Below are 14924 nucleotides of genomic sequence, written 5' to 3'. Positions count from 1 at the left end.
GGGATACCCGTGTCGTTTTTTTGCAGCCGCACGCGTACCGAGGGACCACCACCACGGCTTCGGCACCCAGCTAGCAAAGTGTCAAAAGAGTGACGGGGCCATAGACGGCGTGCAAGATTACCGAGCGCCCGTCTGACCGAGCGGCTGGCTTGATCACGGTTATATCTTGATTGTGGTTCAAAACCTAGCGGTTGAGACTTTGCTGTTGCGGGGTATGGGGCCGTGGTTGAGGTTGTAGGGAGAGAGTTGTGAATAGCATCTACGGGCCAACGGCGACTACGTCTGATTCGCACGCATAGGGTTAGGCACACCGTTTTCTGGAGGCCCCCAGAGATTGTGAGTAGCGGTGGGCCGGCTAGCAAAAGTTCGGCTAAAGATCTAAATCACCAAGTCACATGCTATGAGGCGAATCGAAAGTTGTCTGGGTCTGGGATGAATGGTGGGTATGGGCCACCCTCGTGATACTGATGCCATGTCAAAGAATCAAGGTTTGCATCCCCGCGGCACCCGTGGGGAACTGATAGTCGTCATTTCTTCCATTTGTCCATCATATTCTGGAGTCTGGAGTTCAGTGGGCCTTTCTGGGGGAGAAGAGCGTACCCAAGCTTAAAGCAGTCTACTCGTCCGGTCTCCAGTGTTCTCAACTTGACATGCCAATCGACATGGCATGTCCAACAGTCCAAGAGGGGCGATTAGTTTTCGTCTGATTCCTCGAGAACATCACTGGCTGAACCCTGGCCAAAAGCAATTCTTTGTCTCCACACTGCCCCTTGAATACGGGCCGACCAGAACGAACTTTTTCTAAGCCCAGGTTAGGAAAGAAACCCAACCACGTCGACAAACGTCATAGGCTAAGTTGAGTGGGAACCAAACTGGGTTGAGCGGGTGAGTACGGAGTACGGAGTACATACGAATATTCGTACGGATACCCGCCGTCAAAGTTTCCTGGGGAAATCGGGGCCGCTTTCTGCAACGACCTTTGGCTATAGTAAAATGCTACTCTGCCTACAGGACCGGATACCGGATGGACGGCTGAAATGTCATCGTCAGGCCACGCAAATCTACCGGCACAAATATGCAAACGCTGGCTGCTGAAGCGAGCGCATCAGCGCATGAAACGGCATCGGGCCTTTGACTAGTGCCCGAAGCCATCCGAAGCCCATCTGAAATGCAACCAGTTGCGATTTGCACAATGCGGCTTCAAGTTGCCTCAAGCAAGGGGGTGAGCCAGGATAACACAGCTAGGCAAGGTTTGGTTTAGTCTTGGACCAGGACACAACTGGGTCTCTCCAACTTTTCTCCAAACTTCTCCTCTCCATCCATTCTCCTCCTCCTCTTCATCCACATCATCTTGCTCATCCACTTCATCCACCTCCTAGGCTCTTCCAGTCCAACACCATGCCCATCCCGTCCAACACCTCCGTCACCTCGGCTGGCCTTTGGAGAACTGGACCTCGAGACTCCCCGCTCCCCGCACGATCCCCCCGCACGAAGAGTCACTAGAGTTCTCCCACCTATCAAGAGTCTTCTTGTCCCCCAGACACCCCGGACGTCCTCAGGGACATGGTCAGGACACGATGCTTACTCCAAAGCTCCGCAGAGCCCCGTCCTACCCGTATTCTTACGCGCACCAATGAGAATACCGAAATCAGCATTTCCTCGTCTTTTGTCAAGCCCATCTCGTCAGCAGCAGCAAGCCTTTGAAGGCCGCTCCCGTCCCCGGCGTTGGGGGCAGGTGGATGGTATAAGACCGGATGCTCCCGATTTCCCCTTTCCTAGAAAGAAATCTTGGCCACCAGGGCGACTCCAAATTTCTCTTGGCTTTTTTGCTTGTTGCCTCTTGGCCGTTGCTTGTTCTCTCTTGGCTTTTTGCTAGTTGCAACTTGCTGTTGGCCAAAATCTCCCGATTTTGCAGCCACCACCAACCACGACCACCCTCGGAACTCTCACACAAACTCAGCCCAAGATGTCGACGGGTCTCGCCCAGGACGGGCACGACGCCTCCAGCAGAGACGACAATGTCTTTGTCGACGAAAAGGTCGGCGATGCCCACCACATTGACGCGGCAGGCAACAAGACCCTGGCCGATGCGGACCTCATGAACGATGCCTTTGACGGCGAGAACGAAGAACACAACCAGGGCCTGTGGCAAGCCGTCAAGACGCACCCTAAGGCTTGTTTCTGGGCCTTTATCATGTGCTTCACCATTGTAAGTTTCCCTTCATTCTTTGTGCTTGGGGGATCAACCCCTGCGTGTGTTGGCGGCTCTTCGGGCCGCCATCCCGTCTTCAGGCTCGCGAGTCAGTTGCTAATTGGGGTACTCGTCCACCAGGTCATGGAATCTTTCGACATGTTCTTGAACGGCAACTTTGTTGCCCAAAAGGCTTTTCAAGATAGATACGGTGTCGAAGTCGCTGGCGGCGGCAAGGCTATTGAGACAAAGTGGCAGTCCGCCCTCTTCCAGGCCGGCCAGTGTGGTGCCTTCGTTGGTGTCTTCCTCGCCGGCCCGGTCGTCAACAAGCTCGGATATCGCCTGGCTACCATGGTTGCCTTGGTCATGATGAACGCCACCATTTTCATCTCCTTCTTTGTAGGCAATCCCGATCGCAGTGTTACGCATCAGAATATGTACTGACCCTAATTTAGGCCAACTCGCTTGAGGTCCTCACCATCGGACAGGCATTCGAGGGTGTTCCCTGGGGTTTCTTCATCGCCATCGGCCCCGCTTACGCCTCTGAGATTGTCCCCCTTGCCCTGCGTGGTGCCTGCACGGCCACTCTGCAGATGTCTTGGTCCATCGGTTCCATCATCGTCGCCGGCGCAACTCTTGGCTTCAACAGCCGTACCGACGAGTGGGCGTGGCGCGCGCCCCTCGCTCTCCAGTGGATCTTCCCCGTGAGTTTACCCATCTCCCGTGTACTTCGCATGACCATAGGCTGACGCGATCTCCAGCTTCCCCTCATGGTAATCCTCTGGTTTGCTCCCGAGTCCCCTTGGTGGCTCATCCGCCGCGGACGCAAGGAAGAAGCCCTCCGCTCCGTCCAGCGTCTCGGCCCCACCCACGGCACCGCCGGCCAAGCTCAGCGCAAGCTCGCCATGATCGAGCGTACCGTCCAGATCGAGGCCAACATCGGTGGAACCCCGACTCTCCTCGACCTCTTCAAGGGCGTCGATCTCCGCCGTACAACAATTACCTGCCTGATGTACGCCTCGCAGAACTTCGCCGGTAACCTCATCGCCAACCAGGCCACATTCTTCTTCGAGCAGGCCGGCATGGCCCACGACATGGCCTTCAACCTCAACCTCATCAACTCGTGCCTCCAGTTCGTCGCAAACGCTCTGTCCTGGCCCTTGACCGCCTGGTTCGGCCGCCGCACAATCTACCTCTGGGGCACGGCCGTCAACATTACCTTCCTCATGCTCCTGGGTGTCTGCGCCTCAATCCCCCAGAACAGCGCCACCAACTACGCCCAAGCCGTTCTGGGAATATTGATCTCTTTCGTCTTCGCGGGTACTCTCGGCCCCATCTCCTACACCATTATCGCCGAGACCTCTGCCGTCCGCCTCCGTGCCCTCAGCACCGCCGTCGGTCGCGCCGCCTACTACGTCGCCGAGATCCCCATGATCTACCTCGCCTCGCAGCTCCTCAACCCCACGGGCTGGAACGTTGCTGGAAAGTGCGGTTTCGTCTGGGGCGGTACCGCTTGTGTGTGCTGGATCATGGCCTTCTTCTTCTTGCCTGAGCTCAAGCACCGCTCGTACCGTGAGGCTGATATTCTCTTCAACCGCAAGATCCCTGCGCGCCAGTTCAAGTCTACTGTTATCAAGGTTACGGATAACGAGTAAAGAATTTGTCTGGTCCGACACAAATTTTAGGTTCTACACCGAGACCTTCTGGATGGTGATGAGCAACAGTTGACTGGCTTCCTTCTTGGAGGTATCTAGCTCCTGGATTGGAAGCTTCTTGGTTGTCTCTCAGCGACAATCTGTGTCAGTACTATAGCATGATAGAATCACTTTCAGCATAGATAGCGTTTAATGATACGCAACGATTAATGTTCAATCTTGGATGATGCCCCCCGGTGGTCACAATGACGATGTGCTTATGACAAGGACACTAGGCGGTCTTTGATTAAAGATCTACAATCTTGGTCTTTCGTGATTAGCCTTGATTGCTTTCCTCTTTCAGGTCTTAGCTCGAGGATGGCCCTGAAGGACCTAGACAGCGAATACGGATGAGTCCTTTCTTCGGATATGTTCATCAACCTTGCGTTCTGGTGTCTTGCCCAATCATGAAGAAGGCAAAGTGCAGATACCTTGGGCACGGTATTTGGGCCGCTTGTATCTCACCGGAGAAAGCCATCACGAATCTTCGATACCGTAACCATAGCTACTACACCAACAATTCAGGATCACAATATCAACCCTTATCTATCTAGTCTTTTTCGGTCTGCAAACTTCTCTCTATATTTAAGTTCAAGTACGCTGCTAACAACCCTTATTATCATGCAGTTGCCCCTTTATGTTCGCGCATTGCAATATATAATACCCCCAGTATCGAGTTCCCGCATGGAGGTGAGCAGTATCGGCGGGCAGTAATCTCTGAGCAGCACAACGTGTAGCATCGCGACGTAACGGAGACAAGATCCTCCCTAATCCGCCTCCCTTTCAACCCCTGTGGTTCTCGGATTCCGCGGAGGTCCATTTTAAGCACCAGCAATGCCGGAAAACCTGCATCGAATTTCGCTACGGACTTCTCCCATCATACTGGCGGATCCTGTATCCAACTTCTCATTTTCTTCATGGCGAAATCATCGTGTGACTTCTCTGACGTGAAGAATACCTCCTCATACCAACCATCAGTGCCCAAGGACTGGAGGTTTTGCCCGTACGGAGCACAAGACCCAAAGTCAATGAGAACGGGCATGCCATCCTCTCCCATCATAATGTTGTCCGGATTGATGTCGTTATGTGCCAGGCCCAACGAGTGCACATAGGCCACTGCTGACTCCAGGCCGTCCAGAAACTTCTCCTTGTCGAGGTCTTTGAAACCTGGCTGCCGGGCAAACTGGGTGAGCGTGCAGTCGTACGACTTGAGGACGAGAGACGTGATGCGGCCGCGTGCGGTTCGGCAGCCATAGTACTTGATGATATACGGATGTGGATTCTTGGAGACCTTTTCCATGATTAAGGTCTCATCGAGGACGGATCTCCACACGTAGGGCGTTCCCTTCATCGACTCGTAGCAGTTAAGACCGGGGCGTTTGACAAACACTGGATCATCGATATTGTCTGGCGCGATGGTGAGCTTGGCGCCAGATGGGATTTCGGGATAGATCTCTTCATCGGGTACGAGTTCCAGTGCATGTCGATATTCTTCGAGAGATATCTCTCGCTTGTTCTTGAAGCTTTGACCAAACCATAGTTCCGCTTCGTCCGTTATGTGATAGAAGGTGACATATTTTGGCGCATTCGCATCATTGTCCCAGGCTTCGATAAGAGTGAGGTCTTGAAGTGATGTTATCGTAGGCCTCACATGCCCCATCTGGCTGCTCTCGGCAGGTTTCGGTTGTAGCATTTTTGAGAGGTTGACAAGGCTAAGCGCTGAACAGTTTGGTATGGAGGAGGAAGGAAGAGATTGATGCAAAGTGAGAGTGTTGGAAGTAGGCACTTCGTCAGCCTTGCATAGAGCCAACAGAGCAACGTGCCATTGTCACAGTACGAAAACTTGCCGTACTGGTCACACACTGAAGCATCTTAATCCATGCTGCCAACAAAGATTCCTGTTCAGCTTTGGCGCCACCCTGTCGTGCAACCTAGGTGAGTGACCCAACCACCTCACCTATACCAAAACTTCCGGCACGTAATTCAGGCAACCTAGAGCTACCAATGCTACTGTAAGTTCGTCCGGACTGGCGGTTCTGGTGAACATACATTATTCGTTTCGTTTGGAGGTCACATCAGGTTTCGGTCCTCAAGTCAACGGTTGAAGGTCGGTACAGATATGAGTGAGATTTGATCAAATGGCGACCCTATTTTCAAGGCAGATGTAGTCATTCACACGACCTATGTGGCGCGCATTACTTGCAGACGACTATGAACAGGGCCAACTGATTGCACGGTTAAAACGAGATTGTGGTGAGCATGGCGTTTTACCCATCAATTCCTGGCAGCCTCCCTTGTAAGAAATGCTTTTTTTTTTCTTAAGTGGTTTTCTGCATCTATCTGATAGACGGTAGAGACAGGCAATAAAGGCCGATTAAGCGTCCTTGAACGTTGCACCGAGGAACCGACCGCTAATAACCCATTCTCATCACCTTCATAATCCGCAACTCATCATCATTGTGATCTCTAAAGCCGAATGATAATATTGCTGTCCACACGATTAACAAGCTCATGAAGCTTTTATCGATTGTACTGATGTATTTGGTGTTAGGAATCTGTCACCTCGTCTTTTTTGAAGGATTTTATCTGCAAATGAAAAGTACTCACTAGGACGCAGTCTTCGCATCTTGAATTGTAGACCCATACCATCGCTCCACAGTCAACACCCGGCTTGTACTTATTCATGCAGGGATATTTGTCGAAACTGGGATTACACGTGCGCAATTGGGTTACTGCCATGTTGATGGGCCGGTAGTAAGGTACTTTGAGTAAAATGTTTCGTTCGGAACTGTTCGATTTCGGAAGATTTTCAAGTGTTATCGGTTGAAATTGACTCTATTTCCATCGGCAAGAACATCTGGAATCAACATGGTTTAAGTATCGCAAGCGATTCTTCGTCACTGCCTACCTACAACGTCTGGGCGAAGCAATTTCGTTCTCGAGATGGCCGCGAACAGAGTATGTATTCACAGTTAACCGAATCTTTGTCATGGAGTCACTTCATACAGCTCAGGTAATTTCACATGGAGGATATGAACCCATTCGAACTAGGCGTGTGCCCGCAAACAAAGCCTATGTACATCAGGAGGGTGTGCAGACCTAGAGCGAGTCAAATTCCTCGAAGATGTGTGTATCCGCGAACAAGGCGTATGTGCGAGAAGAGGTATGTACGGAGGCGAGCAAGGCGCATGTTTGTGTGCACGAGAAAGATGTGTGTTCGTGAAGGTGGTGGGTGGTGGATATCAAGATGGTGTGTGGGAGGCTTGAAGAATGTGGGTGGGTGTTGATACACGAGATTTGGTATGTGGACACAGTGTGCAAAACCGTTCGACGTGAATGGCAGCACCCCCCTAACTAAGGCTCGGAAATCTAGCAAGAATCTAGACCTTCAATAGGTAGCAGTGAAGTTAGAGATTGCAAAGTCTGGAACAAACTTACGAAAGGAAGGTTGAGTGCTTCATAATCTTGATATGTTGACTAGCATAAGGTACGCCAAGTAAGCTTGACAACCGTCCTGGTTGTCGGAAGCCCGAAGGCCCAGACCGCAGAACGTACGTACTTACAGAAACATGATTACTGCTTTATCTGCTCGAACTCTGGCCCCTAGATTCAATCTTCATCAGTCTTCTTTAGTCTCAAGTACACTCATGGGGAAGAAGTCCCTCAGACCATTTGCTAGGAATCCATTTGCATCTTGGGTCAAAGTTTCAATTTGAGGCTGGCATCTTGCAAATTCTGAATGTCTTCATATTCAGAAGATGGCTTTCAGGAAATCTCTGTGGACTTCCCAAAGGGGGCATAACTCTCAAGTCTACGTCGTTCCGAACGCGAGCTACGACAATCGTGCCGATCACAGACAATGACGAATAGCAAGGCTTTGTGCGTTAATCAGGCTGTCGTCAAACTTGTTGAGAAACATCGATATACATGCAAAGCGTTTTATCGCGAGTCAAAGCGTTGAGCAATAATCACAAGACATGCAGACAGGGGACGGAGACGGCTCGGCTGGGCCTAACCCACATGGCCACGTTACATCCATGCGGTGCGCTTGCTAACCCCTTGTAAAGGCCCCCTATGTCAAGGTTTTCAACCTCGCTCTGAGCCTTCTCTACGGGCTACATGAGCGGAGGAGGCGTATACCCTTGCTCCTGGACCCTCTGCCGGAGGGTCTGGCCCGGTAGAAGTCCATCTTGCGGCTGGCAAAATACGTCTAGCCTTGACTGAAGGTACTGACTAATGCACGGTGCTACATCGAGTATCTCATCGGTTCCACGGGAAGAACTCCTTTAAGACGGATCAGCGGCGGCAGCAAGGCAGCAGTGGAGTATGGTCAAGTCGTGCCTTGGTTCTTGCATACGCATAGCTCCTTAGCTCCTTGGAAGCGCTCATTGCGCACTTGTATGCTCAAGGCTCCGGCTGAAGGTACACAAGTTTCGTCCATACGTATGTAGATATAGGCTTTATTGTTGGATACCATGGTTTAATGTCTGTAGTTTTTGGCATTTTAATCAGCCAAGCGGCGCGTATTACTCCTGGGTGATCTTTGCTACCGCCTGTTCCGCATATGACCTTTTCCCCCATGACCAAATACTGGGCTTCGATGTTCCTAGAGATCGTGCTACTCGATGTCAAGACTTTTCCGTGATTCCTCGCTGTCTGGAGTAGATTACTTACCAGAACGCAGTTTTCGCAACGAGTACGATATACCCAGACCCAAGACGGGCAGTTGACGGTGTACTTGTATCTGTTAATACACGGATAGCGATCCATGGCGGATGTGTAAAGGCGATGTGGTGTGTTGTACAGTCGTGCAGACTTCTTGGTTGAGCTTCGAAAATTCGGCCAATATGATTAAGAACGATTTTCAGATGGCTTTGCCCTCATTGGCGAGGATGATCGGAGCGGTTATGGCTTATATCCTCGAAGCTTTTCGTGACATTGGCATCATTCTTTATCTGCGACTTCTACGAGACACACTACACCGAGTCCTTGGTGTGGACATGAGCAAAGTGGCTCCCGGGCTTCTTCCCGGTTGCGAGTTTTTCAACCATGCTAGGCTCGTATGCGTGAGGCCGCAGTAGGAAAGTGGTGAATTGCGTATTGTGTCGAAAGAACTGTAGAGCGACAGTTATTTCATTCACAACTTTCTATGACGAGCGGAAACCGAGGCACTGATCAACAGTTCAAGCCCGGGAATTGGGCTGGAAAGAAGTTCAATCGGCCGCGATGGTCCCCGACTGGAATGGCGCGAGAGTCAGACCCATCCATGGCGAACTGCGCTGTCTCTACTCATGAGAATATCAGTCAAAATAAGGCTCGAGTTATATCTAGCAACTGGTACGCATGTCCGAGCTCGTTCTCTGATCTTCACTACTCTGCACATAAACGAAAACATGCTCGGACTTTGATCCAGGTCTTCTTGGCGAGGATGATTCCCTGAGCGTACGGATGGTTGAGGGATAATCGGTACGGGCTTACTGCCTGGTGTTGCTGTGGTCGCAAGTCTGAACGCCTTGGGCGTGAATACCGTAGCGGCCACGCCAAGCTCACGCCTGTTTCTACTTGTGGAATATTCTGAAAAGTTTTGCCACGTTGGGCAAGTCAAACCTTTGACAAGAGACTGGGGGTGCTATCTCCAATCCTAACCCATGTTCCGCCTGTGGAGAAGTGTAGACCAACCTGCCAGCCCCTCGTGTCCCACGCGCCCTGGACTCGCAGCGGAATTTGGTCCGAATTTGACTTCAAGTCAGCCGATAAGCAAATGAGTTCCGTCAGTCTTAATAATGTTGGAAGTGGCAGATGGAGATTGCTCTATGTTATATGCTCCTGGAAATTGCCCAGTAATCTGTTATCCGTTGAATCCGACTACATATCCGTCAAGAGGCGGTGGATCTCTGCACGACTCGTGACGAAAATTTCCCGTCAAGCTACATCCACTATGATATGCATCATTTGATAGCATAAGTCGGCTAGGTCGGGATCTGTCGGGTGTAGATGGCACGATGCGCCCAAGCTTCACGAAACTACATACGCGACTTGCTCCTCTAAGCAAGGTAGGTACCGAAACCATTCTGACGCGACGAGGGATGCTTCTCCGATATTGTGCCCAGCCCTTAAACTTCTTGCGTTGCTGCGATTGTTCTTCCGATCTTTATCCCGCGCCTACTTTTGACTATACACACAGGGGGCACTGCCAGTCAATAGACAATTTGAAATAGATGTGTTAGACAAGACTGTGGGCTGACATTGCCCAAGAAATGACGTTTTGTGACGGTGTGGCTGGCACTACTCTGAATCGTTGCAATATTTTAGGGGTTCTTTAGCCAGCCACCTCGTGCCTAATAGTGTTGTTTTCCCTTTTTTTCAAGAACCCGAGCGTTGAAATGGGCGTTCAGGCATATGTAGAGCTCCTAAGAACTTCACCTGCCGGGCTGATTTGAAACCAACCTTTCCTACATGAGGAAAACCACGCCACTTCCAACAGCACCCTCCTTGATCACCGGGCAAAATCCACGAATTTCTGCTCGAGGGCTAAAATCAAGGTTTGTAAGCCCAAGCTAGGCAGATCGTCCATGGATCCTTTGACCAGGCGGTCGGGACCCGGAGACGCCTTCCAATCTAATGCCCAGGATAGAGGGTTCTAGCTGACCGATTCAACGCCACAAGATGGACCCATGTACGTGGTGCTACGTAGAGTTCAGCCCGTTACGGCTTATATTCTGACAGGTGACAGAAATGGGGTGATTATCACTTAATGTCCCTGTAACTTCTCTGCCGTTCTGCCGCCGTCTTGATTTGGACAGACCCGAAGGAATGTCGGTTTGCTATTTGCTACTTTTGCCTGAGCGCAAAAGTGCGGGTCTTACTGACCCCGGCCACGCTGCCCAATGGCATGTTAGACTGGGTGTCTGTTTCTGTCGCTGGTATTATGAGGCCTCTTCTCTGACTTGGATTCGAAGTCCGATCCGTTCGGACAGGTTGGCTGCTATTGTAATACGGTGATACCCACCGTCCAGAATCAAGGGCCCTAGACACTCTTAAGGATAAGTGCCTCATCGCAGCCCAATCGTGGCTCCGAGTAAGCGATTTTGCATGAAGTGCAATATGATTTATGATTGTAGTCACGATCAATAGACCGTTGGTTGGGGTGAAACTGCAAGTCATCTCCTACCGGTGGATTTGACACGGCGGCCCAGAACGGTGATTTGCCCAGTTGTTTCTGTAACTGGTCCTCTCAGAAATTGATTTTTGTGTCTCCTTTCTTTTTCTTGTATTTCATCTCGATGCTAGCTTCAGCTTGACAGGCAAATCAAGATTCAATATTCCTGGAACAACTACCGAGCCGTGTTATCGACGAAGCTCGTAATCCCTTCGCAAGACAGACTCAGCTCGCCGTAGGGCTGCGATCACACGACTCAAGCTTTGGCTAAAGGTGTTTCTCAAGATGAGATAAAACATCAACAGATTTGCGAGGATCGGTTCCCAATATCGCGGTAATGTGTGCATTGAAGATGTCTGTAATAAGGTACATGACAGCATTCCAACTCTTGGCCATGATGAGCGTGCCCTTCATTACTTGCATTCCACAAGAGTAACATGACTCCCTCCGGTACACAACCGGCATTAACAGGAATGGCCGAAGATCATCACAGTGTGGCAGATATGGTGTTTGTAAGTCAAGTGCACACTTTGCCTACTACACGACCCCCGGGATCTTTGAATTCACAGACTTACAACACCAAGCATCCATTCCCCAGGCTCCCGACCAAACTTCGAATGAGGGTATGGTTTTTAAGCCTACCAACTACCCGAACAGTTTCGATTCGATGCGACACATCCCATTCAACCTGGGGAACTTCTCCAGCAAAAGTCCCGGCCATCTTACACGCTTGCCACGAATCAAGACAAGAGGCCATACGATTCTATGGTAACTTGAAATTCGGAATAGCTGGAGTACCAAAGATTTACTTCAACCCCGAGGTCGACGTCTTACACTTTGGTCCACTAAAAGGTTTCATGGCGGCATCCGCACAGTACTTTACAGCCATGTCTTTGTGCGATGCGTCAGACCTGATGGACGTCCGCTACTTGGCCATCGACGATTCCGTTTTCGGAAACGGGCTCGACAGGGGCTCGGTCTCTGAACTGGTTACGCGTACCATTCGTCAACTTCCACGGCGTATGCCAGGGCTGAAGGGAATTGTGTTTGTGCGCAGTAAAGCTGTGTCCGTGTTTCGAGAGACTGAGAATTATTGCAGAGATCTTCAGGAGCTGATTGGGGCTGCAATAAGGGAAGTTGCCGACGAATTTCCAGACTGGAACGTGCCTTCGTGGTGTACGGCAACGACATGCACGGATGAAGACCGGCAATAGGGATGGCTCAGCTGGAGGTTTGTAATTACTACGATAGAAATTCACTAGAAACTTCGAACCCAGCCATGAAATTTGCCCCGATTGGAGGAATCACTAGAACCATTCCGGACTCTCGTAGCCTACCTGCGTGTAAGCAGCTGGATCTCGACCCATGCCTGAATCCCAGGATAGGGCGAAGGCTGAAGTAGCACGGTAGGACCAGATCCCCAGCAACATGACACGAGACAACTTGAAGTCGGAACTATCATGATTCGGTAAGGTTCGCCACCGGATATACCCAGGTCAATTCCTGTTATTACTAGGTATCAATCCGCGTTGGATAGAACTGAGCATAAGCCGTGGGACAAATGACGGGCGCGGATAGAACCACGAGCAGGCCAGGGAGCTCACCGAGATGCGCGCCACGAAGATCATTCTTCTCCCACCGGTTGCCAATCGAAGCACTTTAACATCCGAAAGTACCCTAGCAAGGGTCTTGTGGACGCCCTGTTGGGCGGGTATTAATTCTGCCCAACTGGCCGTGCCTCAGAGCGCCTCAGGAGCATGGGATGGCTGGCCGCCCTTGCAAGCCACTGACAGGGTCTCGGACCAGCATCGCCCGGCGGATTGACCGTAAGTTCTGACGCTTGTTCACCGGTTTTGTCTGAACTCTCATCCTTTACTGGCATTCGCTGAAGGAGGAATGCTGCTGATTTGCAATCTTCAATATTGCTCGAGAGCTGAAAAGTGCCCGTTCGCAAGTTGACTCGCGAGAACATCACATTGAGCCGCCATCTATCAAGAGGGAGATTTTCAGTTCAGGGCCAGGAAATGAATAAATGAAGCTGAAAGTACACGGCATTTCAGTGGATGCAAATGCCATTTCACAAAAGAGCCCACCACTTCGATCTGAAGTCCAGACAACCGCCCTCTGTCCAATCACGGAACCACGGAAACATGAGCAACACTCAACGCGAGTATCGAAGACTGACCGAAGACGAGGAGAATGCGCTAAGCCGCCTATACCCAGCAGTCAAACAGGAGCTTCGCGAACGCCCAGGGGTCTACATGTTTCAAGACGGCCAAAATATCGTCATCGAACTGGAGGAGGACATTTCAATACCGCAGCAAACTTTCATCAGGATAGTCGCCGAGTATAAAAGACTGAAGACAGCCCAACACAGCGGCAGCCGTCGGCCAAGACGGTCGAATTCTCAGTCATCTCCCCTCAGTTCACAAAACGATGCAACACGAGAGACGGGCAAGAAATGATGAAACATGACGGACAGGAAGAGGCTGGCAAGAGTTACCAGGACACAGGCCTCGCGTCATGTTCGACCTACCCTAAGTCGCAGGGTTCCTTGAGAACGGGGGACTATACTTTACAGCGTGGGAAACAGGAAGTGGAGCGATTGACAACATTATTCTTGGGGAAACGATGCGAATTAACAGTGTAAATGATATGGAAATCATAGAGACTTCAATTGCCTGCCGCGATCACAAGAGGTCACCTTACAATCCCCGCTCGAGTCCACGTGCCTCCAGCCATATGCATCCACTGTCCGCATCATGAGTGACGGCTCATATCCGGCTTCTCCACCAGTCTATGATCTGCTATCTTCATTCAGACTCAAAGCCCCTCCCGGTAGTTGCCCCATGTCAAAAGCCCACAGGCTCTCGTTAAAATACTTCCCAGATCGGCAAGATCTCACCGAGAACGTCGAGTCATGCAGCCCTTTCATTACCGCCCACGAGGGCAGACCGACTTTGACGGCACGGGAGCGTCATGTTGAATGTGCGTGCTTACGCGGGCGAGGTAGGTGTATGAAGCCTAGGCACTTCACACTCCCTGCGAAGGATTAACACGATGGTGGGCAGAGGTAACAACCAGCAGAACTGCCAACTGAGATCAAGAGCCCAGCCTGCTATTGTTTGTTTGGTCTTGAGCAGCCGGACCCTGTGAGGTCAAGCCTGCAATTTCTGGAATCCGGTCCTGACATATAAGAAAATCCAAATTGTGAGTCGGAGAATTGTTGTAGTAACGGACCTTGTCCGTGAATACCACCAGGTCGGAAGATGCTTCCATTCAGGCCAGGGGGATTCTTGCCGCCGTTGCCCACATGCCGACGCGGGACAGTGTGGGCGTGAGACTACAGTATGCAATTCCCTCCGCAAGAGATGACCCAGTGTCCAGGACTCAGCGTCCAAGCGGCATGGTTACAGCCGTAGTAGGGCATTAGGCTTATGCCTCAAGTCTCTCCGTGGAGCCTGAGTAGCATCGAGATCCCTGACACTTGTTGGGCCGTCAGCTCAACGAACCTATCACCCATGATCATCTAGGATCACTGATCAGCTGCAAAGCTGACGAGACTAGTACATGGAAGCTCTTAGGTGTACTCGTTGAAGTAAGGTGAGTGTTCGCTGGCATGGTATCCTCCAGAAACTTCTTCGAGTGTACTTCAACCAGCAACTGCCTAGCTACTTGAGCAGAACCACGCTGAAGATCAGGATGGTAGGTACCAATTATGAGCAACATGGGATTTTCGTCTTTCGCCCGATTGAAAGGCATTTCCACCTTTGCCCTCGAAACAGATTTACAAGTGAGTGATATGCAGGCAGGCCTAATCAGGCCCCCTTTACAGCTCCCACTACTTCAAGCTACAGAGCGCACCTTCCACTGTCCTAGG

General features: G+C 51.0%; 2 protein-coding genes across 2 annotated transcripts; one reads left to right on the top strand and one right to left on the bottom strand.

Moving 5' to 3' along the window:
- Positions 1-810: 810 nt before the first annotated feature.
- Positions 811-4063, top strand: HER10_EVM0010152 (uncharacterized protein). Its single transcript, XM_035479621.1, has 4 exons — positions 811-2209; positions 2333-2590; positions 2647-2895; positions 2953-4063. The coding sequence occupies exons 1-4, from the start codon at positions 1967-1969 to the stop codon at positions 3844-3846; spliced, it is 1644 nt and encodes a 547-aa protein (XP_035338810.1). The 5' UTR covers positions 811-1966; the 3' UTR covers positions 3847-4063.
- Positions 4064-4762: 699 nt separating this feature from the next.
- HER10_EVM0006985 (uncharacterized protein) lies at positions 4763-5578 on the bottom strand (the record flags this gene model as incomplete). Its single annotated transcript, XM_035476553.1, has 1 exon — positions 4763-5578. One exon carries the CDS (start codon positions 5576-5578, stop codon positions 4763-4765), a length of 816 nt encoding a protein of 271 aa, XP_035338515.1.
- Positions 5579-14924: the final 9346 nt, after the last annotated feature.

This window comes from Colletotrichum scovillei, assembly GCF_011075155.1.
Source record: "Colletotrichum scovillei strain TJNH1 chromosome Unknown Contig00001, whole genome shotgun sequence".
NCBI classification, from domain to species: domain Eukaryota; kingdom Fungi; phylum Ascomycota; class Sordariomycetes; order Glomerellales; family Glomerellaceae; genus Colletotrichum; species Colletotrichum scovillei.
This window is presented reverse-complemented; position numbering and strand designations above follow the sequence as displayed.